General features: G+C 32.0%; 2 protein-coding genes across 2 annotated transcripts; one reads left to right on the top strand and one right to left on the bottom strand.

Moving 5' to 3' along the window:
- The first annotated feature begins 8484 nt into the window (after positions 1–8484).
- On the top strand, positions 8485–10262 carry LOC121118428 (ketosamine-3-kinase). Its single transcript, XM_040713014.2, has 5 exons — positions 8485–8792; positions 8875–9059; positions 9120–9246; positions 9718–10088; positions 10152–10262. The coding sequence occupies exons 1-5, from the start codon at positions 8643–8645 to the stop codon at positions 10216–10218; spliced, it is 900 nt and encodes a 299-aa protein (XP_040568948.1). The 5' UTR covers positions 8485–8642; the 3' UTR covers positions 10219–10262.
- Positions 10263–23628: 13366 nt separating this feature from the next.
- On the bottom strand, positions 23629–27637 carry LOC121118845 (DNA-binding protein RFX2). Its single transcript, XM_040713442.2, has 11 exons — positions 27364–27637; positions 27032–27299; positions 26731–26979; positions 26543–26672; positions 26294–26480; positions 26058–26232; positions 25865–26000; positions 25610–25802; positions 25163–25523; positions 24179–24293; positions 23629–24114 (listed from the first exon to the last, which is right to left on the bottom strand). Exons 1-11 carry the CDS (start codon positions 27442–27444, stop codon positions 23916–23918), a joined length of 2094 nt encoding a protein of 697 aa, XP_040569376.1. The 5' UTR covers positions 27445–27637; the 3' UTR covers positions 23629–23915.
- Positions 27638–27689: the final 52 nt, after the last annotated feature.

Here is a 27689-nt window from a genome sequence, read left to right as displayed (position 1 = left end):
CACTTTGGATCGCTTTCCTTAACCTATTTATATTGAGTTTGGAAGGCCATAGAAATACAATTCTCCATAGGGATCTATTTTGACTTGGTTGTGACGTGTGAAGAAAAAAGCACATGCAAAAGTATAATGACTATTGTGTCCATGAAAATTTGTACTAGTGCACGAAAAAATAATCACACCTCATAAAAAGCTCTGCTTTCTTTCCACCAATGGGATTGTTAATTATACATATTGTTGAATACAAAATGCTTTTTAGGTATGTATATGCTCTTGGACTACCTTATTAGAGGAAAAGAGGGGAACATACCTATCATAAGGTCATTCAAAAAACATTCTATCAAAATGCTCTAAGAAAACTTGTAGTAACCACCCTATCAGTCTTATACAAATTAGAGTGGACAATCCTTACGTCGGTGGTAAATTTTGAGCAATCATAAAACAGATGAGAGTATGTCTCAGTTTAAATCTAGTAGAAATCCATATTTATTTATTTATATTTGTTTGACGTCAATAGTTACTTAATTACTTTTAACTTACAAGACCGACTACATAATAAAGTCAAAAAAATTAATAACAAACTTAAAAATATTATAAAATATTTTTTTCCTTTTTTATGCCTTAATTGTAATAAGATTTTTTTCTTTTTTTAATTTGACCTCATTTTAAAGATCTTCCGATACACCGGAACTTTGACCGGATGGAGATTAACGGTTTTTGATGGTACAGAAAAAAAAATTAGGAGGTCATTACCAACACCTAGACACATCTCGTGATCCATGATAATTTTGAATTTGGTCAACTTTATAAAATAGCAAACACTCTAATGGACACCCTGACAATTTGAAGAATGTTTTGAAAGAGAGCAGCTTAGCTGTTATGTCGTTTTACTAGATCAGCAAAAGTTAGCTGTGACAACTGAGGAGGAATTAAACAAGAACATAAACAAAAATTATTCCGATGTCGATCCTCAATTATAATCAGGGTCTAACAAGGGCTTACAATTATTAACCTGGAACAAAATTTACAAGGTTTTAAATATAATTGAATTTAGAAGGAAAAATGTTTATATCGACTTTCTTTTCAGAGTTTCTAAGATCTACCAGAGCAATAAAGGTCGGAGGGCCAAGGTTTTTTTCCTTGGACTTGACATTAAATAAAATCCTTGCTACTCAATCTGCTATAATAATTTATTGGTATTTTAGGAAGGCAGACATTTAAGTTTGATTGAATACCAGGATGGATACATCGGTCACTAATAATTCCTGCAGTTCTTTACTACTCTAAATAATTCTGATGGCCCCACATGCATACTCTTGATCCTTCAATAATTTCCATATTTTATAAAAAAATCACGCTTAATTATCTAAGCCTAAAAGTCTATATTATTTTCAATTTGTTTTAGCCAGCAAATATTCAATGATTTCCACATAGTCTCCATCGTTGTTGCCCCGAGATTAATTGAAAATTTAGATACCAAACTATATTTTCTAAACAGCGGAATATACCTATAATACATATGTACATAGGTACTGGAAATAAAAATTTATACTCGCTTTTAAACGTTCAATTTAAAATAAAGTACAGTCAGTGGTCGGGTGTTTGACTAAGGGAGTGGGTCATGGAGGGGCTCTACACTCTCCCCGACTGAAATCTGGTGTTGTCAAATTTGTCGAAAAACCAACGTTTGGTGTCAAAAATGAGTGTATGTTGTCAATAAAAAAATGTCACAAAATGAAATTCACAATATGAATGTTTTATGTTTTAATGTTCCTTTAACTAGTCAGATGGAGTTACAAGAATTAAGTATTACAACTACTCTGTCTTACCTAGAAATTGTCTTTTAAGTCTATACACATAATTAGAAGCGATGAAAATTGTGCGCATTTTCAGTATGTTAAAAAAGAAGAAACCGAAAATCCACATACTAATCCAATTTGAGAATGTTTGTTTTCGAAGGAAAGCAACACTCCCGAACTGGCTTCTAGTAAATGAACTTTTACAGATCATAAAAAAGAACCTTGGAATTATCTGGATCTTAAAATGCTTATAGAATTACTTAATACTTAGTCCTAGTTATAAAAAAAGTTTTTATCTATATCAAATCTACACTCTATTTACCTTCAAAATAAACAGTTTGCATGGCGTAGTTATTCCACACACCTTTATCTCACACATTGTTACCTTTCCCCAGAAAAAGACCAGAAAAAAGCACAAAATGAGTTGGTAGTTTGACAATTTTCCCCAACTATAGAACTATTGTTCAATGATTGTTAGAATTGTTTGACAACTTAAAAGGAGCAAGTTATAATTTAACCAATTAACGTTCAGAACACTTATTAAGAGAAAAGAAGCAAAATCATCGACAGCTGACAACAAAATAATAGTAACTAAGAGTTATGTTCCAATATTAGTAACATTGTCTATTGTTTCGGCATCAGAATCAGTAAAAATGTAACCTACATCCAGATTTGATTTTATTAAGGTCCGAACTTCAGATCAAATGCTAATAAAATTATAAATAAATATCCCTCTGATTTTGGTTTCGGATCTGGATCCAAAAGTTCGTGTAAAGGTAAAATCCAAGGGCAACCTGTACCAATAACCTAATAAATAAGAACCGAATTAATTAGGTATTAATGACCTGGGAGTGTCAGGTATGAATGAATTATTTAATATTATGATAAAGAACAAATCATATTTTGATAAATTTTCTTGACACACTTAAAATACAATCTGAAATAGCATTTTATTAGAGACAAAGAGTTGTGCACACAATTCTCAATTTTGTTCAATTAGATTTATATTTATTACAATATTAGCAAATATGATATTTATGAGTAATAGGTCATTCATTCAATGCACATTATATATTGTTTCTCAATTTTTCCGATTGCATTACAGATTATACTTCAATGAGAAACGTATATTTTTTGAAAAAAAATATACGTTTGTCAACCCTATCCGTAAATATGAGTACTTTATCCATATTATATATTCTACTTGAAAGAGGGCATATCGGGGATACTTTAAGTCTTTAAAATCAATAAATGTTCTAAACTATAGCTAAAATTCTTGGGTATCTTATCACATCCCCCAAATTTGAATAATAAGCATATAATTGACTCAAATATATTTATGAAATATTGGCCAGTATGTAGAGGGTGAACCTTAAGTCGTAGGACAACAGTCAAGAAACAAAACAAATATTTATTTATCAAGAAAATATTTTTATGCCATTGCAATTAGCGTAAAATTTCATTCAAAATAAGGGCAAGTTTACTCCACACGGCCAACATTTGCGACAACTACAGCTCTCAGACGCTTCAGAACTGCTTTACACACAGTACGAATTGTCTCCTCCGACAAGTTGTCCTATGTGGACACTATGGTGGGATTCAAGTCGACGACACTGCGATAGGAAGTTACACAAACCTCCCTCTCGAGAATGGACAATATGGAGAAGTCCATTACTTTGAGATTTGGAAGGAAGTTCTTCCTCCTGCTGGAAGCAGTAAGATCCTTCCCAGTGCTGTTTCTGTATCCAAGGAAGTACTTATGTCCAAATAGACACCTAATAGGTAAAGTTTAGATGTATAAAATGTATAATGATGTATAAAAATCTGTCTCAAGTACCCATTGTCAATAACTTGCTCTGTCAACAGCCAAACGAGGTCAGCATGACACCAGTCCATAGGATATTTTTTCTAATTTAACACCAAAAATACATTTGATTAACAAAGAACAAGGAACAAGCAACCTCATTATTATTTTATTTTTTTAAACAAAAGCCTTACAAGAACTGGACATGATTGAATGTGAAATGGAACCTCAGCACTTCCTTTGATTTCTTCGGGTCTTGTTGTTGGTGTCTTGTGTTACCGTATCACTTTGGTGGTCAATCAAATTGTGTAGCACCTGTTTTTTATTGGTTAAAAGTTATAGGGAAGAGTGAAAATCCAACGCGGAATGGGCATGTTAAAAAATGAAACCGAAAATCAACATGGTAACCATAACAATTTGAAGAGTGTTTCGGAGGAGAGAAAGAATAATGCTCATGACGTTTCATTAGATCAGCTACAATCAGCTGTGCCATGGGAGGAAAGAGAAAAGGAAATAAACAAGGAAGATTTGCTAGAATAATTTCGATGTTGATCCCCAATTATATCCGGAGACCATGAAGGGCTTACAATTATAACTCCGCAACAAATATTCAGGGTTACACTCCGTATTTTATGAGCACACACGAACGTTCAAAGTGGCTATCTTTATACTACCAATTACAAATTAACGTGCCAGCTAAAAAACACACCTGATTTACATGTATGGTTATGGGTTACAATTGTTATTTACAGTTCGTATTATACTTTTTTCATAATTGTTTCGTCTAAATAAATAGGAAATTTGCATTTAGGGTTAGCAGTGTCATTTTTTAAGAATATTTTACAATAGATAGACTGGAAATTTTATACACTTTTGAAAGGTGTCCTGACTGAAAAAAAAGTTTGAAAAACGCTGTACTAGTTTATTGATTACTTAACATACACTGGCACGTCGTGGTTATTTCATAATTTATTATTTTTGATGAATATTTCCAAGCGGGTAGGAATTCCATTTCTATTTGATCCCTAATCGCTTATAAAATATATATATCAGCCATTTTATTATTTTTATGAAGAAATTTTGGCTATCATTACATAAATGCAAATTTAAAGTAACGCATTGGATAAAATATTACTGCAGTATCGAATAAAATGCTAAGTAGGATTTTAATATTATGAAATATATGTATGATTATGTAATTCATTTTAAAAATTGTAGAGGAATAATATGGGAGTGATAGTCTTGCAGAACATAAGAGATAAGTACCAGTTGGTATGATTGACTTATTTTCCTAATTACCAGATAAATTATGTTGTTGTTGTTTTGTTTTTTGGGGGTCTTTGTATTTGCTAGTAAGGAGGAGGACTGTTTAACGCTGACGTCATCAGGACTGTCCACGATTTTTTTTTTTTTTTTTTTTGAATATTTAGACCTAATGTCTATAAATTTCTTAAAATGCTCACTCCTTCAAATTTAGTCTTCCAAAAAAATTTTAATTAAATTTTTGAAGATTTTTTTTTTTTTTTGTCAAACTTGGAATTTATAAAAGTACAAAAAACTTTCTGTCAAAAATTCCAACTCCCCCCTCTGACAAATATATATATTACACCGGAGAGTACCTGGAACACACACCTGAGGTGCTCTCTTGTATCGGAGTCTTCCTATAGGTGTTATTAACGTTGTCATGTGAGGGTCTTGATCTCGAATCGAAAAATTGTGGAAACTATTCCATGCGTCAGTGATTGTTTTGTATGTGTCTGCAGTTATGGATCTTGCCATGTGAAAAGGAGACTTCAAGGCATGGGGTTCTCTCTTACAATACTTATTGAGTGGAGACAAATCCACTGTTACGTCTAGGATTTATATCATTTTTCCTAGTTACTACCATTCTGTGGCACCATTCTCTTGATTCTCCTATTGGTACGCGTTCTATGATACCCATCCTCTCGTCATTTCTTAAATCTTCTTCCACTTTATCTTTCCAGTGAATGGCCACTGGTGAAGGACCTTGGTTTCTCTGGAGGCACCGTGCGCCTCAAACTGCCACATTCAGGCGATTTTTATGATTTTCATTCACCATCATCACAGCGGTCACTGCACTTGGAAGTGACCTGCCAATTACCTTCAGCTGCTTCAATACATCCATTGATAAGTATACACTCCTAGCTTGTGGACTTACGTCTATCATTGTTCCACATTGATATGCGAAGTAAAACAGCACCATCGATATTAATTTTTTCTCCATTCACTGCCATAGCTTGATCTTGAACTTTTATAAGGTCTTGCAGACGTAATCCGGTTTGAAAAATCTTCTCGTCTACAAAGGCAAAGTTGAGCCCCTTTATCAGCTATTGCCTGTATCATTACTGGACCCATGTTAGGATATTTGTGTGACATATTTTTGTAGTCCATTTTATGGGTAGATACATTTATTTGTACTCTCGATTTCGCCATGGATTTAATTTATCCATATTTCGTTCCTGAATTCGAGGTGAGATTTTGATATCTGAGAAGTAGAAATCTCCCATATATGAGCCTCTTCTTTATTGACTTGGTTTTGTTAAATTCCCGACTCCTCTTGCTTATTTTGGTTTCTAATTTTGCCCCAACATTCTAGGCACTCTTTATGAGATTTCTTGTTATAGCTCTTATAGCCACCAGTAAACAATTTAAAGAACTTTCCGCAATGTGTGAATTTTTCCTTACTTGTAGCTTCCTCCATTTCTTTATTCATCCTGGCCCGTCCTTTGAAAGTAAAAACTGTTGCCAATATTGGGTGGATACCTGGAGTTATTTTGGCTCTTTCTCTAGGATCAATAATTTGGGTCAACTCTGATATACTTTTCTTACCGATTTCTGGTATAGTGACAGTCTCTGTGAATATTTATCGATCATTAACTCAATTCATTAATATTATTCGAACTATTTCTTCTGTAAAATCAACGCTCCTATCGTATTTGTACTTTGTTGAGAAGGAACAGATAGCTGATTTGCTTCAAACTCTTGACACGAACGCTTTAATTGGTTCTCCATGGAAGTGTTTCAATGTAAATAAATCTGTTTATTTTACACAGCGAATTTCTGGTATGACTCCGAGGGAATTCATAGCTGACAGAACAACGTCTTCATTTTCTTCCAAAAAATTTGGACTTGTTTTTAGCAAATCATTTCCCAGTGCAACCTCACAGCAATGAAACAATTGGTATAATCTTTTCCGACTTTCGACTTTCGTAATTCTTTTAAACCATTGCCATCTAGACTAAACAACTATTCCAGCCTTCTTTTGTCGTTTTAAAATCAATTTTGGGTCTCACAAGGTGGTGGATTATACTTACGACCCGGTTCTAAGTCTTGTGAAATTGGTATATGATGACTCAGACTATGAGTATTGAATAGAACAATCGCCAATGCCTCTGAGTCACTCTCCATAACTTCACCATCTGGGAACGTACAATTGATAACTGTTGGTGTTTTAGGCATTATGTTGAATCTGTTAAGGTCCACGAGCACATAAACCCGATTAATTAGATATAATCATGAATAAAAATCCTCTTGAACAAACAATATGTTTCAAGATGCTAAAGGAGATTTATAATTAAATAGTATCCGTCATTAATTAAATAATAAAATATATAATTATGTGAATAATGCCTCCACATGGAGTCTCTTTTAAAACAGAACTCAACTGATCCCTTCAGGATTTACTCTCAATTAAATAACCTTTAAAGCTCCCAGTCAACGTCATATAATTCTTCAAAAAGGGCTCAAATCTTAGCGTGTATAAAATTTGTATCCTTGTATTGACTAATTAAGCGTATATTTGAGCCTTAAATTCATTAAAAATATATTAGTACAATGTCGTACAATCTTATTTCCATACAGTGTATACAAATTAACTATTGCAATGGAAGGAATAAGATATTTTTCTCTTATTATCCTAATTTTCTTGTCCCTATCCAAGAAAATAAATGTACAAATCCAGCTATTTTTAGGGACTATTAGTGCATATTACTTTCATTTAATTTAAGTATAGGTGTTTATCTGAGACATCAAGTAGTATTCCATGGAATTAATAAGCTTTTATGTATTCATAAAGCCGTTTAATGATTTTTTTATTAAGATTTGTTCAAAATTTGTCCATTTTATCTACTAAAAAAAACAATTTTGAACCCCCAAAATGGCGATTTTTTCAATTACGATGCAATTAATGACGTTACCATTTTGAAACAACAAAGTTTTATAACAATGAAAACCTTTTTTGATTAATATTAAAGAAAATAGAAAAAAATAATGTATGTGAAAACCGGAACAATAAATAAAAGGACTTAAACCTTACTCTCGAATAAATAAAAAATCATTCCATTGCCTAGTTTTATTATATATCTATCCCTAAAAGGTATAAAAGTATGGTATTAAAGTGTTATACAATCTTATTTCCATATTTTAAATAAAAATTAACCATTACAATGGAAATAATATGAAATTGTTCTCTTATCATCCTAGTTTGCTTGTCCCTAATCGATAATATTTTGACACAAATTAAGACATTTCATACGGATTTGCAGTACATATTACTTTAAATTAATTCAAATATCACTGTTTATCATTTGCATCAAGGAGTATTCATTGAAAGTGTTAATTTTTTTTTATTTATAAAGCCATTTCATGGATTTTTATCAAGATTTCTTGGAGATTGGTACATTTTATGTAGTAAAACATCAACTTTGAGCCCCCAAAATGGCTTTTCGTTCAATTATAATGAAATTTATGACGTCAGTGAAAACGCTCTTTATATTTTTTTCTTTTCCAGAAGTTTTATTTAGAGTCTAGCGCTCTGTATCTAACAAAATCAATTATCAATAGATGTCGCTAGTCAACAATAGCGTATGGTGTAATATTTAGAATTTACACAACACACGCATGATTGTAGTTACTACGTCATTTATAATCAAGCTTCAACTTGTTGTCCGACATCGGTTTAATGTTAATGGATTTTAACATAGTAGTTTAAATTAGGTTTTTTACTTTTTAATTTGGTCAAAATGTCACAAATGGAGGATTTTCTTAAGGAGTCTCTGGAATTAGAATTCGTTAAGAAGCAGCGAGCAATGCTCTGTGGATTTATCAGCCAAGGAAGTGTATTTGATTCTAATATAGGAAAGTTGTTCGTAAAGAAAAATGAAAAAGTTAAGGTAGTATCATAATGTCCATAGATTATTAATTATGCATATGAAATGTTTGATATAAAAATGTAAATAATATTCATTGTTCCAGGGATCTGTTATGTTCAATGGAGAACTTGAAAGTATAAAGGCAATAGAAAAAACTGGAATCGTTCGAGTTCCACGCCCAATTAAAGTATTGGAGGATTTAACGCAGGCATACATAGTTATGGAGTTCCTGGAAATGAAGAGCATGTATAGTGCTCAGTTTGCCGAATTTGGAACTCAATTAGCAAAGTAAGGGAATTGGATGACATTATTCTCTACTATCTTCATTATACTTCTTTTGAATTTTAGACTTCACCTACACAATATTGAATTGGAAAAAACGGATCCTTCTAAATACGTTTCAAAGTTTGGATTCCATTGTCAAACATGCTGTGGTATTCTACCTCAAAAAAACGAATGGAATCCAGATTGGATTGTAAGTGCTTTCATCAATATAATTCTGATTTCATGGACGGAAAATTGTCATTGTGAAAATTGACAAATAAAGTCAGAATATCTCGGTCCAAACCTTGTTGTTGTTTTTTTTCAATGGCAGAGCCACTACGCAGTTTAAAAACCAGTGCCGTCATTTCACAAAGCATTTAGCCCCCTCCTAATACTTCAAAATTAATCCGGGCTCATAGTTATTAAACCGCTTAGTATATTTGCCATAGTCTTTATCAACCCATGGGGCGGTGTTCATTTTGAAGTATATTGTGAGGGCTAAATGTTTTGTTAAATGTTGGCTGTGGTTTTTAACCTGCTAAGTGGCCCTGTCGTATTCTTAATCAACCCATGGCTCCGGGATTTATTTTGGAAGGGGCATATATGCTTTGTATATGCTTTCCCAATGACAATTTTCTTAGAACCTTCAGATTTGTTTTAACATTTTTAAATCTTTTTACAGTCATTCTACACATCAAAACTTCAAGAGCAAATGGATCGGATCAAAGTTGAACAGGATGATGAAGAAGTTGAGGAGCTTTGGCTTAAATGTAAAGATAAAATTCCGAATTTGTTCGCTGGAATAACGATCAAACCTTCTCTTATTCATGGGGATATGTGGAGTGGAAATGTTAAGCAATTAGATGATGGTACACCGGTTATGTATGATGCAGCATGTTTTTATGGTCATCATGAATATGATTTGGGAATTGCTGGAATGTTTGGTGGATTCTCAACGTCATTTTATGATTCATATCATGAGATTATTCCCAAAGAACCTGGTTTTGAAAAACGTCATTCCCTTTATCAACTATTTCATTATCTTAACCATTGGTAATTTTCGAAAATGTTCAATCATATATGTAGTATAATGATTATTTTATGTTATTTTTGTAGGAACCATTTCGGTGATGGATATAGACATGGAAGCATTTCTTTAATGGAAAAATTATATAAGGATTAATATAATTCAATCTATAAATATATGTATATTTGGAGTCGGATGAACCCTCAATATTCAATCATTTAACAATCACTAATACAATAATAGTTTATTCAATTATCTTGCCAGCTAATAATGATTTAAATGTGTAATTGTCTTTTTTAAATGCATACAATTCTGTGATAATCATAAACTTATATACTAATATTCTTTTTGAATAAAAAAGTTAAAAAATATAAACGAAATTTCGCATCTGAGGATGAGGATTATTAATTGCTATTACAGTATTGGCACATGATATATAGATTTACACTAGTTATATGCCAAAGTATGGTTGAGATTATGCTTATTATGTAAATATAATTATCATTCTTTGTCATAAGAAAAATATTTTATATAACAAACCATTCAAATGTTAAAAAATAATCTAATTTTTACCTTTTTATAATTAGGTTTATTTATCACAACATCATATTCTATTCGAATTTATTGTAGCAATTAAGATTTCTCCATTTTTAATCAATGTAAAGACTATATGAAATATTTACTAAATATGATTAGGAATTGATTAATAGTGGGCGGAGAAGTCACGCAGTGGAATTGATTCGTTAATTTGATTACTCTATGTTAAATTTTACAAAATGTTGAAGGACTTGTGACTCCATCTGTACCTTAACCTCAGTTACATAGACATATTTTATTATTTATGGTACTAAAATCTTGTAGTAGCTTGCAGTTTGTGAATGCGTAAAAGTCGTTTTTGTTCAATCATTCTCTTCAAGAAATAGATACTTGACCTCTATCTTCAACAACTTCTCATGAATTTAAACCTTTTCAAAATGATAATAGAAACTAAAGAGGTAACACAATAATTGAGGCAATTTTTGTTTGTCAGATTCTATGCACAATATAATGCAAGAAAAATAATGTTAAAATAAGATGCTCTTATCAATAGCAATAAGGTTATATCGACTGTGTGTCATTCTGTAATGTCCTGTTCCTGCGGACGCCCCTAAGGAGAGACACTATTTTAAATTCATATTTCAGAGGTCCCTTTTTATAGTTGTTTTGATCTATCATTTTAGGACATATAAAGCCTGTCGATTTCTGATAATCCTAACTGATGATTCATTTATTTAAAAGATATATATTATTTACTTATAAGGCGGTCACGCTTAATACGGATATTCGTTTACAGGGGACATTTAGGAAAGTCCCTAATTAGTTATAATAGAGTAGAAAATCATCTAGACTTACCATCTCCAGCAGAATAGGTATAAACCTATGATGAGCCCCACAAATTTCAGAGTTTGTATTTCCTTCATCTCATAGCTATTCGAAGCTCATTAAATGAAACGCAATGACAGGTATGATTAGTGATGAAAATCGTATTTATTTTGGACATGTTAAAAAGAAAAGAAACCAAAAATCAACATGGTAACACTAAGAATTTGAAGAATGTTATAGAGGCGATCATTATAGATGTCATGAAGTTTCAGTAGATAAGCTACATTCAGCTGTGACGAGGGAGGAGGGGGAGAAGGACATGAACAAACATTGGCAAGAATTACTCCGATGTCGATCCTCAATTCTACTTTGAGTCCAACAAAGACTTACAATTATAACTCCGTAACAAATTCTTAAGGTTACTCTCCGTCTTTTATGAGCAAACACGAATGTTCAGTTAGGTTTTGAATATAATTGAATCTTATAGATAAGGAAGTTTACTACTCAGGATTAAAATAATAATGACAACAGCTGAGGAAAAGAAAATTTATTCTTCAGGTTACCAATTTTAAAAAAGTGAGGTAGCTAAAAAATACAAACGACTTACATCGATAGTTATACTGTTCTTCTTCCAAATATGCTTCAAATTATCAGGATAACCACCTTAGTTTTCGGTTTCTTACTTTTTTTATAATAAAGTGGTGGATAATGTTATTATCATCTATGATAATTTTATATATTAATTTGTATGTACCCCCCCCCCCCTAATTCTGCGTAATCCATGTCATCCTCCAAAAGACAATAAGTTTGAGTTAAGCCCAGGGGCTTTGACAGCTTTGATCATTTGGTGGCCGGGCGAAGGGTAACTCCAAAAATTATAAACACTGTCATATAATTACTTATATAAATAGGTTTATTAATTATTTTATATATATACTAGCGGTAGTACCCGGCATTGCCCGGAGTAGTTAGGCGTGGTCTAAAAGACAAAATTGTTTTTAGAGAAGATAACTCCCCAAGAAATTATCAAGTTACTCTCCTTTTTCATGAGCATACTCACGTGAAACTACTCAATACTTATATTATATTAATATGTATTCTCTCCTCAATAATGAAAGAATAATCTCAAGAGTTTGAAGAAAAAAAAATATTTTGGGATGACTAAAGGTTAATAGAATTGTAAGTTTATACCATATCGATTTCCCGACTCATGCTTAGCTTCCACTACGCCTTTAAATAGTGATGTCAAAGAGTATAATATACTGTTACTCTTAATTATATAACTTCTAGTATTATATGCTATTAATATACCGTTGTTGAACTCTATGACGTCAAAGTCTGTCTGTCTTGCCCAGCAATCGGTACGGTATATTAGACAAGCCCGTTTACATAATGGTATAAACTTGTATTTTTATCATCCTTGGGGATGACTGATGAGTACTTTAGTTTTGGGAGCGCTCACTAATAAAAACAAAAAAAATCAAATTCAACATATCAACCATTTTATTTGTATTTTAACATTTAAAATGCACATTAATTATGATCATATACATAAATGGTTCCTAAACTTTTTTGAGTTCGACCATTAAAATATGTGGCTAAACAATTTGCAACCCATTGAGAGATGAATATAAAAATTGGAGTGTATTTGATGCAAATAAATGACTATAAAGTTCAACTCAGAGGCCAATGTTATAAGTTATTTGACTATATTAGGATCAAAAATAAAGATTTTAACTCTGTAATATGACGGATGTGCACTGTGCATTGATCAAAGCAGATATATTCCATGTTAAATATGAGACACAGCAACTTGAAGATCAAACTCCACGTGTAACCGTAATCTGTTTTTATTTTTGATATAAATCAAGGGGGAAAAGGTCTTCTCACATAAATAAGTTGACCCAAATGACATAAGTAAATATTAACCTGCTTTAGCGAGCAGTGATTACTCATTCATCGAAGAAATTTATGGACATATGAAAGATCTATAAGTGCATCTTCCATTATCATACGACATATGGTTAGCTGTGGCGGGTAAAAGGGTTGTATCCAGTTATGTTTTGGTGGATAATTATCTCCTGGGAATAACTCTTAAAATGATCCAAAAGATACTTATTTACATCAGAGAGTATTATATACAGTACACCCTGTATACACGTTCCATGCTACATGTACATTATGTATTCATTAATACGACTGTATTTTTGTTATATTATTTCTTAGATCAAAATATGTTTATTACAGGGTAGTTCAGGTAAAGGAGGTCCACCTTTAACTGCATTCTAATCAATAAGGGAAGCAAGTAAAGATTTGAAATTTTATTTACAACTTCTAAAAATGAAAGAAATAAAAAATCATTTAATGTGTTCACCATCTTCGTCAATCATCCGCTCGATGCGAGGCCTAAAGGATTTGCTTGCCTTGACTACGTCCACCAGAGAGTCTTTGTCCCAGTACTTGATGATAGAAGCCTTCAAGGAGTCGATGCTGTTGTGTGAATTGGCAAAGATCTTCCTCTGTAGCTGCCTCTAAAAGAAGTAATTCGTGGGATTCATATCAGGGGAGTTAGAGGTCCAGGTCTGGTGATCCCAAAATGGCACCTTCTCATTTTTCAACAAATTTTGGGTCTTGCAGGCCTTGTGAGAGGCCGAGTCTTGTTGAAACAGGAACTCAACACCATTTGCCTCAGCTTTACCCAATGTATCACTTGGTCAGACAGGAGTTCACAGTATTGTCGGCACTCATCCTCCCTTTTGGTTCAAATAAGATGGGGCATGACACTGCCGTTGCTCCTAATGACTCCAAGGGGCATGATACTGACCAGAAAATAGTAGTTGTTCTTTATCACGTTGGGACTTGTGGGTTTTTCTCTTGCAAGTCCCCTCCTCCTTCCAGTGTTGGTAGAAGTCGTAGACTGTGCTCTTTGCATATCTGAGCATCTTATAGATTTATCCTGGGATGTGCCCCACGCAAGCAAATTCGATGATGGTGTTCCTCCGGGTGTCCTACATCCTACTTGTTTTGAATTAAAAGTTATACAACTGGCTTAAAGCTAAGATTCAAACTCTCACTTTAAAATTGAAATAACCGAGGTAAATGATTTCCTTATTGGCGAAGATGTAGTTAAAGATTGTCTTGATTTAGACCAACGACCCTGTATATATATCAGGATCGCTATCTTATATATTGTACACCCGATAACTAGTTTTTATATATTCAGATGGTCATGAAGACATTCAAACTTTGCTTAATGAATATAGATGATAAAAAAATTGGGGGGCGGGGGCTTCATAAACTTTTAGGGGCTTTAACACCCTCCCTTAAAAAAGGGGTGCCAGCAACGGCACTGTTTAAACCCATTGTTGTAAGATTAAGGATTTTATAAGTCTCTGTATGAAACCTTTCGATTCGTTTCTTCACTTAAATGAATCACCAAAGCTGAAAGATTCCAAAATAATAAAAAAATATGGTTATACACTAAGTAAGTTGGATGGATCATTATTTATATGAGAGTGAAAAAAACTTCTGCCATTTCCTTATCATCCTCGTTTCCTTCAAAAAAAATAAAAATTATTATAACCCAAAGAGGGTGGGATGTAATAACTTTATATAGGATTTGCTGTAGTTTTTTAGCGTTCTTTGCTTTATGGATTTGTAGTTGTAAAAACCTTCAACATAAAACGTATATTATATCTTGATAAAAGGAATGTAAAATATTCTCATAAATGCAAAATATATACATATTTGCAAAAAAGAAGAAAGATGATTAAAAATTGGAAACTTGTTAGAGGTTGCGTGACTATTATTAATTCAAATTAATCAAAATTTTGCTCTATTTCTAAAAGTAATTGTTCATCCAGGTTTATGTTATAATGTTGCTGCTTTATTTCATCTCGCAGCTATTTCTTTTTTTAAACAAAACGGGGACAAGAGCCAAAAATTAGTTGGCGTTTTCATTGTTGATGTCAGCCATTTTGAGTTTTTTAACCTTTCTTCATTAGTATTAATGAAAATAGTGAGCTATTGCATGTCATCAAAAATATATTCCTCTAATGCCTAAGTTTTATAATATATATAACCCCAATATCTATTAAAAATATATTATTAAAATCTTATTTTTTAATGTAAATAAAAATTAACAATTTGATGACGTCAGTTCTATTCTTCCCAACTATGGAGTTAGAATATAATAATTGTTTAGTTGGAGTTGTTACCAGCTTAACAAGAGCCAATTTGAATTTAACCAATCAACAGTCAGATCACTGATAAGGGGTCGGAGAAGAATAAAAGTTGTCCGCGAGCAGCAAAATACAGTGTATATTTCATTTTCAGTGAGGCATTAATTACTTAACATCTGGATGAACACGCAACCTCTCTTTCATAGCTCCTTTCAAATAAATAATAACACAAAAGAACAATTACAGGGTCAAAATTAAAAAACTAAACTTATAGAATATAATTAAATCAATACCTGTGTATAATTCAATCCTGTGTAAAATACCAATCCTTAGTTTCAATCGATACTAAAATACATGTAATACTCATATTTAATTATAATCGTACGTAGGTAGTGCTTGTCATGAACATAGTTTAAATATGGAAAATAGGAAGGTTATTCCTATTTATAGTGATGTAAATCGTGTGTATTTTTTAACGAGCCCGTTTTTTTTGGAATGGTAATCACAAGAAGAATGAATTTTCTTTTCCTAAGCTTTTGTTCTTCCTTTTCTACAACATAAACCAGAAACGGACGGACGCTTTGTGCAATGTGCAGAGCAATGTGATTATCTATTAGTCTACTAATGATAAACACATTTTCATACCTATTAGGTCAGATACCACCTCGGGATATAGGAGTGACAATCAAGACTTGCCCAGATACTTATATGAAACTGGATTAAACATTTGTATGTGCCTATAAAATACAAAGAGTAACTCTGTAGATTTATGGGGGAGTTATAATTGTTAGTCTTTGCAGGACTAAGAGTAGAATAGAGGATCCACATCGGAGTAATTCTTCCCAATTTCCTTGTTTACTTCCTTTCCCCTCCTCCCTTGTCACAGCTGATTGTAGCGATCTAACCTGCTGTCAGGGTTACCATGTTGATTTTTGGTTTCTTTTCTGGCTGTTGAAAAATATATAACACAAATTAACAAAATATTACTTTTTCAAAAATCTTTTAAATTCCACTTCCTTGATTTTCCGGCTCTAAATTAATCAGCACAAAAAAACATCATCTTATATATATTAAAAAAAAAACAATTATATGAAACTTTTTGAGATTATGAAATTGGGTACTGAAGGTAAAAACAATTGATGTGTATTCTGGTACTTTTTCATATTTACAACATTGTGAATAATTTTTTTAAATTAATTTCTTGAGCAAGGTATTATAAGTTTTAATATCCTTTTAATAGTTATTTTCCCCACATTTTTTGGTCTCATAAATCGTATCAAAAAAACTAATTTACAAATTCTTGCTTATGCATGATTTTGTTTAATTTAGTTTTCCTTTTCAATTTTAGATATTGCTAATAATTTTAAAGTAATTGAATAGGTATACTCTAATTAATTTTATATACAAAAAAGTATTAATTTCAGATTTCCGGAAGTTTTATTTTAATTTTTAATAGTAATGGGGGATAAAATCAAAAAAGTTCAAATACAAATTACTATTTTGAAATGTCTAAAGTGTGAACTAAAACTTGGAGTGACCTTTAATTACGATTTCATCCCCTTAATCTTTAATTATGAGGTTTCACTAGGCAGCCAAACGATAACTGAAAAAAAAGTAAGCAAGTTTTCCTTTTAATCAGATGTCTCTAAGTGTAAGAATGTCTGAGCAACAACAAAAAAGGTTACGTGTCCTCGATGTCAGTACCAAGGAGGCTGTAGAGACTGTTCGCATGTTCTTCCAGACTGCTTACAACCTTGTACAGCTATTAAGAACAGAAAGAATATGGCTGACTTATGTCCTACCTCAATGCATCCCTCTTCCATCCCTGAACCTCAAACTCCTGCACTTTGCAGTTTGGAACGTCTAGGAGAAGTATGTCTGCCGCACCTCTCATCCAAAGTTGGATTCACTCCAAGGTGCCGTCATGACGCCATTGTCGAGTAGAACATATCGACTAAAAAATATAGCTAAATATGAATAGCATATAAACATTTCAAAAATTGGTTTTGAGTTATCTTTTCTTGGTCCCGTAAAGATCACATTTTTTTAAATTTATTCAAACTACTACAAGTTTTGCATTCCTACTCTGTATGTACCCCATATGACTTTTCATTATGTCAAATGATGATATGTTAAAATATGTTGGACGATTTCAAATTATTTTCAAGTGGCAAAGAATTGGCCAATGAACCCCACTCGCCGATAATTCAATCGGCGTTTTCATTTGGAATTGGTGACTTCATATAAAATTAATTAGGGAATAAACCGTATCTTTGACTTATTCAATGTAATAAAATGAGTTGATTGCCCAGGACCTCAGGTGCTAATAGGCCAATTTTTGGATACAGGTTGTACTCTACTATTCTATTCTATTCCCCGTCTTATCAAGCAGGCATCACCCATATAATCTACTGTATGTAGTTTATATTATTCTGTGTTATCCTGTTATACATTGAGTTAAGGAAAATAACTATCTATTATAGTAGAAAGAAACTCTTTTAATGTCAATTTGAACTTCAATAGAATTAACCCAATCTCAATTGGACCAAATTCCTTAATTTGAACTTGAAAATCCACAACAATTTATAATTAAAATAGGAATTATACTAGTTAGACAATAATACCTTGTTCCTGGTCTTTACGAAGCCATATTTAGTGATGAAACGGTATATATTTAGCTCGCCTTTTTTTTTTTGCCAAATTGTAGAGTGAATTTTATTTTCCTTAGCTGTTGTCACTGCATTCAATTAGGTATATTCAACACCTGATTGAACATTCGTGTGCCCTCATAAAAGACGGAGAATATCCTATTTATAATATTTAATACAGAGTTATAATTTTAATCATTATTAAAATCTGAGTAGAATTGAGGATCGACATTGGAGTAATTCTTCCGTCAATGTCCTTATTTTTTCCTTCTCCCCGTCCCCTCATCATAGCTACATGTAGTTGATATAATGAAATATTATGACAGCTAAGCTTCTCTCTTCCAAAATATTCTTCAAATTACCAGAGTTACCATCTTGACTTTCACTAGCCATATTTATCAACTGTAATATTAAATGTGGTATTAAGACTTTTTTTTAAAAGGATGGAATATCTGTAAGATTCAAACTGAACTACTTATTTGATGTTTTTATGGCCTATACATAAAATATGAATAAGAATACTATTGATTTTCTGTCTTCCGTAATTTGATCTCATCCACTTTATATAATATATCCGTTGAAAACTATTTTTTTCAATTAATTTTTATAATTTGAAGTTTGCAAAATTCTTTGAATGCAAATTACTTCACTCATAATAATGCTGGAGGGATTTAATTGATACAATTAAATCCAATGTTATACGAGAAATCTAAATTAGTGCAGTTTGTCCAAATTGGGTAATTGAAACCGGATTTATTCTAGAAAACCAAACATTTTAAGGACCTTTGCGTAATTGTCAATAACTGATTACTTGATCAACTAAGCATCCACACTCATAAAATAAGATATGTTGTCAATTAAAATTGGCAACTTTTTATAGAAAATAAATAGCCCTTTAAAACCTCTCAATGAAAAGTTATTTTAAAATAAACCAAAAAAAAGGAAAAATCATCGGATTTTCAAATACAGATGTTCGTTTTATTAAATGTACGAACAATGGGGGATATCACTTATCTTTCAAAACTTTGTAAAACAAAGCTTGAAATGCTTAAACTATTATTCTGAAGGAAAAATAAAACTTTTATATTTTATAAAATTTATTTTATTGTCTTTTGAAAAAAGGCAATTATGTTGTCGCACCCTCCTTGAACCAATAAAACAAAAGTGCCTTCATTATGAAATAATAGATTGTACTTATAACTGTTTTATCATTTTCAGATGCTTTAAATGCTACATAATTTGTATAAATATTCATGTAATTCTTATTTCCTCTTGGAGTGGGTGTCAGTTTTATGGATGTAATATTTGCATATCATATACGCGTATGTTTGTAGACACTCAGTTCATACCTGAGATCAAATTCAAATTTAATCTTTCTCAATTGGATTCTTTATTTATAATTGCACTTCCTTCTGCATAAAATATGCTATAGCTACTTGCATATTATGCTTCATTTGGATGGAGCCAATTCATATTATCTTCTATATTTATAAAGCAAATTTTGTCGGTTTGAATGACTGTTTTAGTAATAAAAAAAGCAGTTATTGTTTATCTATGAAATAACAATGTAGTCATAAGAATTAAATTTAGAAGACATTTTGCCTGTAGTATGTAGTTGAGAATGTATATCATTCTACATATTTTTCATCTAAGAAGTATCAATGTAGTCATCTTAATAAAATCACGCAGGCGTTTTGCATGTAGCATCGAGCGTGTGTGCCTATACAGTTCTAGAAACGTAAGTACTCCCTAACAATCCTCGATCCATAAAGATTGGATTGAATTTAAAAAATCACAAAAGGAAATTGTATTGTAATAATTTAATCACACTTGGGGGTACTACTCCCTTGGGGAATGGAACAAACAATTATGTTTAAATAGTAATAATAGGCGAATTTATATTAATCATCATGATGTTTGAACAAAATAGGGCTCATCAGTCATCAGTCATGACGTCATATTACTTTTTTTTCTTCTGAGGCTGCTATTATTGTTCTTTATTAAATCACTTTGTGTAAATCATTTTCCTAATCTTCGTAATTGTAGCGTCAATTTTCATGCTATTTCTCCTCAGATAAAATAACAAAAAAATATCTACGATAATTATAGTAGACTGCTTGTATTTTTGAGTATTCCAATAAAAGATGGACTATCCTCTCAGGAGATGTATTGCAGAAACCGAAAGGAGAACGTTTGTCATGTAAATGACTAATTTAACATTAGTACAGGGAAAATATTATAGTTATATTTGATTACCTATAATCTATATTTATATTTTTTTTTAATACACCAAAGTTAAGCGAGAAGTTTTCTTACAGAAAGAGATGTTAACAACATAAAGATCTATTAAAGATTGAATAAAAAAACAGAAGCAAAAACTTTTTTCTTTTATAATCTTAAAACTGTAATTTTTTTCTACGTTTCATCCACATGAATTGCCATAAGTATTGAATAGGTACGTGGGAGTGTGCTCGTGAAAAACTGAGAGTAACACTGAGGATTTGTCTATTATGAAACCAAAATTTGTCTTCCTGCCAACGACTAATTACTCCAGATAATGCCGGGTACTACCGCTAGTACATTTATGAAATTCAAAACTCGCAATATACATTCTAAAATCATCGGAACAACTTATATCATTTTTTATCAACAAAAGAAGAAGAAAATAATCAAGAACAATACAAGTTCTATTTTGAATCTGTGTGCTTTCTCTTTTTGCATAACTATTCTTTTTATAGAGAGGAACAGTGTACTATAAAATTAAGAAGTAATTAATTAAATATTATGTATGCTATCATTTGTATCTTGTCACACGTCCATGTTTTGCTCAGTAGTGATGATTATAATGTTTTGAAATTGTTTGTAGTATCATTTGTCAAGAATAATGTTTTTTTTTTTTTTAAATGGACATATTAAATTTATGTATGTTAGTGTTTATTCATTATAACAACGTGATAAATTAGAAGGATGGAATTTACTAAATTTGCTTGAACAGTTTCTTATTATTCTTTAGAGATTTCTTGAGTAGTTATTCACAAAAATATTGACTTATAATATATAACTAATTATGAATTATATTATTCATGACTCATTAGTGATAGTAACGATGAGAGACCCTTAAATCAGTGTAAATAACCGATATTTTGGTTGGGTTCTATTAGAAAAAGCTTGACTTTTACTTAATTCCTTTAAAAGATGCTCATAGTGAGATAGTTGACAAAAAATTATGTAGGAAAAAGGCTTTCCACGCTTCCATTTCGTTGTCATAAAGAAAGCTGTACACCAAGGATAAATTCGCCCATAAGTTAGAGTAGATTCCTTGGCTACGTAAAATATTTTCACCCTCAAGATGTCACTTATTATAATATCAGTGATGATGGTGTTATGCCATATTCCATCATGACCTATCCCTTTTTTTTTTCCAGTTGTAGAATTTACCTTGTTAATTCAATTAAAAGGGTGAATTCGTGTGGAGGGTGCGGAGTAGTTATTGAGTTAAATCGATATCTACCGGTATGTTAAACAAAGAAACCGAAAATTCACGTGATCACCTAGACAATTTGAAGAATTTATCGTATTAGTGTAGCTAAGCTGTTTCATTAAGTTAATTGCTAGATCCTAGTGCATGATGGAAATAAAAACAAGCCCATCCCCGTATCTAGCTAAGATATAGGTAGGATTTACTTCCATGCCGATCCTCAACTCTTCTCTTAAAGCTACAGTATTAGTGATTACACTAAAAAAACCTTCAGTGTCACTCTCCGTCATTAATGAGCAAGCACATTCGTGGTTACACTTTAAATAGTTTATACTTATAATATTTTCTCTCTTCAAAAATGAAAGAATGATGAAAACATCTTTACAAAATAAAAATAAAACATTTATCAAGGGAGCAACCGCAAAAAGAAGGGGACACCCTCCCATTATAATATTATTTTCCTCTATGGTCATTTCTACCGATGAAAATTGAGTGCGTTTGTAGCTCACCCGTTTTGTTGGAGTTGACTAACTGAAGAGAGAATTTTCTTTTCCATAACTGATGTCATTATTACTTAATTTCTGAGGAGGGAACTTCATTCTCTTACTACATTATATTATATTCAAAACCTGATTGAGCATTTATGTGAGCCAGTATCATGAAAAGGAAAAAAAATCTCTGTTTAGTGAAGACTAAAAAAATACACGTCGTGTGGGTTGTGGGTTTTGAGATTCGAGTTGTTTAAGATGCTTCATTTTCGAATAATATTTATCATTTTTTTTCACTGCGTGGGAGGGGGGATGCTAGCCGTCATAAGAGAGGGTTTAGATCAAGAATAAGACACATCTCTGCCCCCACACCCCTGAATAATCATAATTCTTCCTGTGTAGGAAAGCTCTGATCTAAACGAATTCCTATATCATCCCTGGGCCATTTGGCAGACCATTGCATTAAGCCTTTAATGTCCTCACCAAAAAAAATGTTTAAAACACAGGGTTTTTATAGGTCTCAACCATACGGTTCAGATACTGATTCATGCTAGAAGTACATTCTATGAAACGCACATGATTTTTATGCATTGAAGTAAAAGAAAATATATTTCTATGTGTATATCGAAGATATGATGGTAAATCAAAATGTATTTTACCAACGGTCGAGGAGGGGATTAAAGGGTTAAAATAATCAATAAAATTAACGTTAGCAGATTAGCTGTAGCAAACCCATGAATATACAAAATTAGCAGAATTAACCATAACGGAACAACTAAGAAAATAAGATGGTTAGTGTTTAGCGGACTACCCGGTGCCAACCTATGGTGAGTGCACATAAAGACAGAGAGTAACATTAATGATTTGTTGAGGGGTTATAATTCTAAGTTCTTGTCTGACTCAGAATTGAATTGAGCCTATATCCTCGTTATATCAACTTGTAGCTGATCTAATGTAACGTAATGACAGCAAAGATGCTCTCCTTCAAAACACCACAGCAAATCCTTTGAGTTACGCTTCGTGTATAACGCACAATTGATTATTTTATTCTTATTGTTCTCTCTTCAAAAATATACAGCTTTGGTAAAATCAAAAATTATTTTTGCGGAGCAATTACAAAAAGATAGCGATTTTCAAGTTTAATATTTATTTTAACCTCTAGCTCACTCCAATGGTAGAGGTGGGTTGTCCATTCTAATCTAACAATAATTCATATTTTTTGTAATCAATATACATTGTACATACTTTATGTATTATGTACAATTCTTGATTACTAAAAAATAAATATACTTGATGCTGTAGGCGTGGTAATTGATGAATTTTACAAATAAATTATTAGAAAAAAAATACTCAATGCTTTAAAAAAAATATCTCCGTGGCCTCCTCATGTGCAATACTTTGTTTCAAAATTGCAAATCTGTTATCAAACTTTTATATTTTTTAATTCAAAAATGTAGTTATATGAGAAATGAATGAAAAACGGAAATTTTCAACTGTGAGTAGAAAAACAGGAGAAAGAAAAATCATTTGACTGAATTATTTACGTAATTTCTTTTAAAAATAAAAAACACTAGAAAAATTGTAGATTCCATCTTTTAAAAAGAAACTTGAAATTATACTCTTTTAAAAATAAAAAACAAATACACACATCTGACTTTAAGTCAGAATGAAACATGGATTTCAAATAATTGTTGAGTCATTCCAAAAAGTCATGAGACTCTCTGGCTTCCTCGTCTTGAAGACCTATCACGAGTGCCATTGGTACGGTTTTTAATTTTGCAGCAACTCTCTTCTCGACGGCATAGTGGAGATATTCGTCAAAGAGCAATCGTATGAGATGAAAAGAGCCAAAGCTTAATGCGGATCTAAGTGTTAAATCCCTTAATACCATTGAGCTAAAATGATGAAATTTGAAAGTAATGAAATTAGTATGTGATTGAGTTTTTTTTTTTTCAATACCTATAGAAGGACCATCGAAGTAAGAATTGCCTTGATGCTTTGAAATATTTGGAATTTTCCTTTTGACCCCCAAGGAAAGGATCAATTACATCCTCCAACCATTTAGCCCAAGTTTCTAAAGTCCCAAATAGATACATATTTAATTACATATATTTTTTGGCATTAGGTACTTTCCCATAAAAATAATTTGCCTTAGGATATTTCGCATATATAAATAAAAGATAATATATATTACTATAAAACACATGAAATGGTTGTTTTCTCTTAGAAAAATATAGAATCATGGCCGAAAATTTCACTATGTAATGAATTCGAACCAGAGACAAAATTGCTAATAAGTTTAGTATAATAAGAAAAATGAAGAAAATAAACACAACGAATTGAAGAACGTTATTAATTATCATTAGACATGATGGATTATAATTATTCATGTTAGAAAAAAAATCAATGATTGACCAACAAGCCTAATATGAGGCAAAAGTATAATTATATCATTTTTCCAACAGAAAACAAACATTTCATGCGTTTTATGGTAATGAACATTACATACAAGGTGGTCTAAAAAATTTCCGACCTAACAGAGATACAATACATTTTTTCTTCATTTATTTTTCAACATAGTGTTCTTTCAACTCAATTACGCCTCTAATTTTAACACAGCAAGCCTTTACATATATGTCTGCTATTGTTTAAATCTATTTCATGGCTACATTTTCAAAAACAAATATCTTAGTGAGTAACGGTCAACAGATGCTAGATAGGTGTGACTAGCTTTTATTTACGAATGCTGCCATCTTCACGTTGAGGTCTGAAACTTTTCAGAACACTCGGGTAAATATTCTGATTTAAAATAAAAAGGGAACATCAATTTCAAGCAAAAATAAACAATAAACTTCATATTTTTAAAGACGAAAGGCCTTGAGGCAAAAGTACCGCTAACATATTTATACTTAATAATAATAATTAATCATTACTCTAACTCACCTAAATCAACTTCCCTCTTTAGAGTACTCTTAAATTCTTCTTCAAATAATTTAACAATACTCGAATTGCAATCGCATATCCACCCACAATTCTCCCGTACGGAATCGAAATCTATTTTACTCAAGTCCTCATCCATTTGTTGAATTAAGGAGCTATTTGCCAGAACTGCACGTGTGGCTTGTGCTAGGTGGTTCAATCCTGTATATCGCTTCAAACATAGGTTCAAGGATTTGATACATGACATTTTCATTTTAATTAGCTCTGGATTGACTTCCACTAAAGAGTTTTTCATCCAAGTTTCCATGTTTTTACCAAAATTCCGGAGTATTTGTGTTAGTGATCCTGGAATATCTAGGAGAACCTACATTTATAAATGAATATATTAATATTATGATACACGTGTAGACTGTAGGTATATTGGGTTTTGCAAAACAAGATCAGCCTTACGTTTGGAACAACTATATCTACTATTTTTTGATAGCATGTGAGATCTGCCTCTTGGATGTATTGCTGAATTGCTAAAATATTGAATAAAGAGTTGAATTGTAACTTGATTAACTTCAATTCACTCATTTGATCCATGAAACACTTGGAGCCAGAGCTATTTGATGGCCAAAAATCCATTAATATTTCTTCAATTCTGTAATGTATTTAAAGGAATTTTATAAGAGGACGTATCTAAAATTTATTTTAGATTCTCACTCATTAAATTCACCATTTTGTACAAGTTTTAAGATTTTGAGGCAATATTGGTAATATATTGACTCAAAGCTGGACACATCGGATTCACAAAGTCCCGCAGGAAGTTGCTCCTTGAGTATGTGTAAATTTGGAAAATCTGCAATTCATTGTAATTTTAATAAACGTCGACGCAAGGAGGGTTGAAAAAGCTTACGATCAATTGTAAAGTTATCCGTGATGTCAAAGTATTGGATAAAGTGATTATTATTTCCACACGTACTCATGAATGCATCTGTTGATATTGTATTTAAAAGAGTTATATTGGATTGGTCCGTCTTGAGGCTTGTGGTTATAAAAGAATTTTGACAGCGTTTCTTCATAGGAGGAGCCTATTTATGTTTAGATAAATTTTTAATGTGATATCAAATTTATTGTGGTAGTATTAGTTACAATGAGTTGAAAGTCAGTTTCTTTAAATTTTACACTCAGTCCGGATTTTGACTTGACACGGATTCCATAGTAGTGATATTTTGAATTCCCTCTAGTACCTATTCTTCTCGTTCTCAAACCCAAAAAAACCGAGCGGATCAATTTACCAAAACTAGCAGCATTAACCGGCTCCTGCTGTGATTCTCGACTAAAAGCAATGCAAATTAAATAAAACTGTTTAAAAAATTTCTTTGAATTTGAATTCATTACCAATGATCCTGATAGTGTTGATATAAGGTTGAGCGAGGAATACTTACACCCTCAGATGTTTCATAGTTGAGAACCAACCATTCAATTGTAGCTGGTGACACTCGAGTTGCATGACTCATATTTGTAGAATCTATAAAGATATAAGATTTATGTTCCATTTGATTATTAGTATACTTTGACCCTTTTACTAGATTCAAAGTCCGAGTTGATTGTCTGAAAATCACTATCACTTTCAACATAGGCATTCGAAGGAGAATCCATGTGCTTTGACAAAACCAATCGTGAGTGATCATTCTTTTTTGAGCTTAAGTCATTTGAGAGTATGTGTTGGGAATCTGGGGAGGGTAGAGTAATAGTGGCTATGGTGGATTCATTGTATCCCACCTCACGTCTATGTAAGCTATCCTCTAGATTTGTATAGGTGCAGGAGTTATCAACTACAATATATGTTTGTAGTTATATAGGTTTAACATCAACATACCTACGTACCTATTGACAGGTGATCATATCTTGTGTGCTGAAGTGGATTTATTGCTGTGAAGATATTAGAATATTCTCCAGAGTCATTGTTGACCAATGCCGTTGAAAAAGCTGATGCTCCGCTTACATCCTCTTCTGGGCTAAAGGTTGAGCAAAATTCGGGAGCATTGAGTGTGATGGAATGGGGATTTTGACCTTCTTCTACTTCACCAATGTAGGAAGCATCTGCAATAGAGCCATTTGGAGATTTAGAGGTGATTTTGGAGAGGGATTCAACCTAAGAAGTATGTAGGAGTTACAAGAAATTGAATGAATAAAATAGAACGAGGGAGTCCTTTCACCTCATTTCGTGATGCTAATTCGGATTCACAATTGAGTCCATTAGTGGAAATATCTTCCAGAATGGATCCATCAGAGTTCATACTCTAACATATGTATATCAGTGTGTGTTTATGATGAATATCCGAATGTAATTCTTGATTGTCTACACAGAGACCAGATACACGTACGACGTTACTTTACGTTACTAATAGCCCTCAAAATAAATATATTTGCTTTTCTTCTGATTTGTTTGTTATTTTTAAGCCTGGCTGAATATACAATATCAAAAAACATACGAAAGGAGCAATTTATAGGAAGGATTTACCTCGAAAATCCTACCTGTAGG

Source organism: Lepeophtheirus salmonis, chromosome 5, assembly GCF_016086655.4.
Source record: "Lepeophtheirus salmonis chromosome 5, UVic_Lsal_1.4, whole genome shotgun sequence".
NCBI lineage: Eukaryota > Metazoa > Arthropoda > Copepoda > Siphonostomatoida > Caligidae > Lepeophtheirus > Lepeophtheirus salmonis.
The sequence above is the reverse complement of the archived record's forward strand: the minus strand, read 5'-3'. Positions and strand labels throughout refer to the sequence as shown.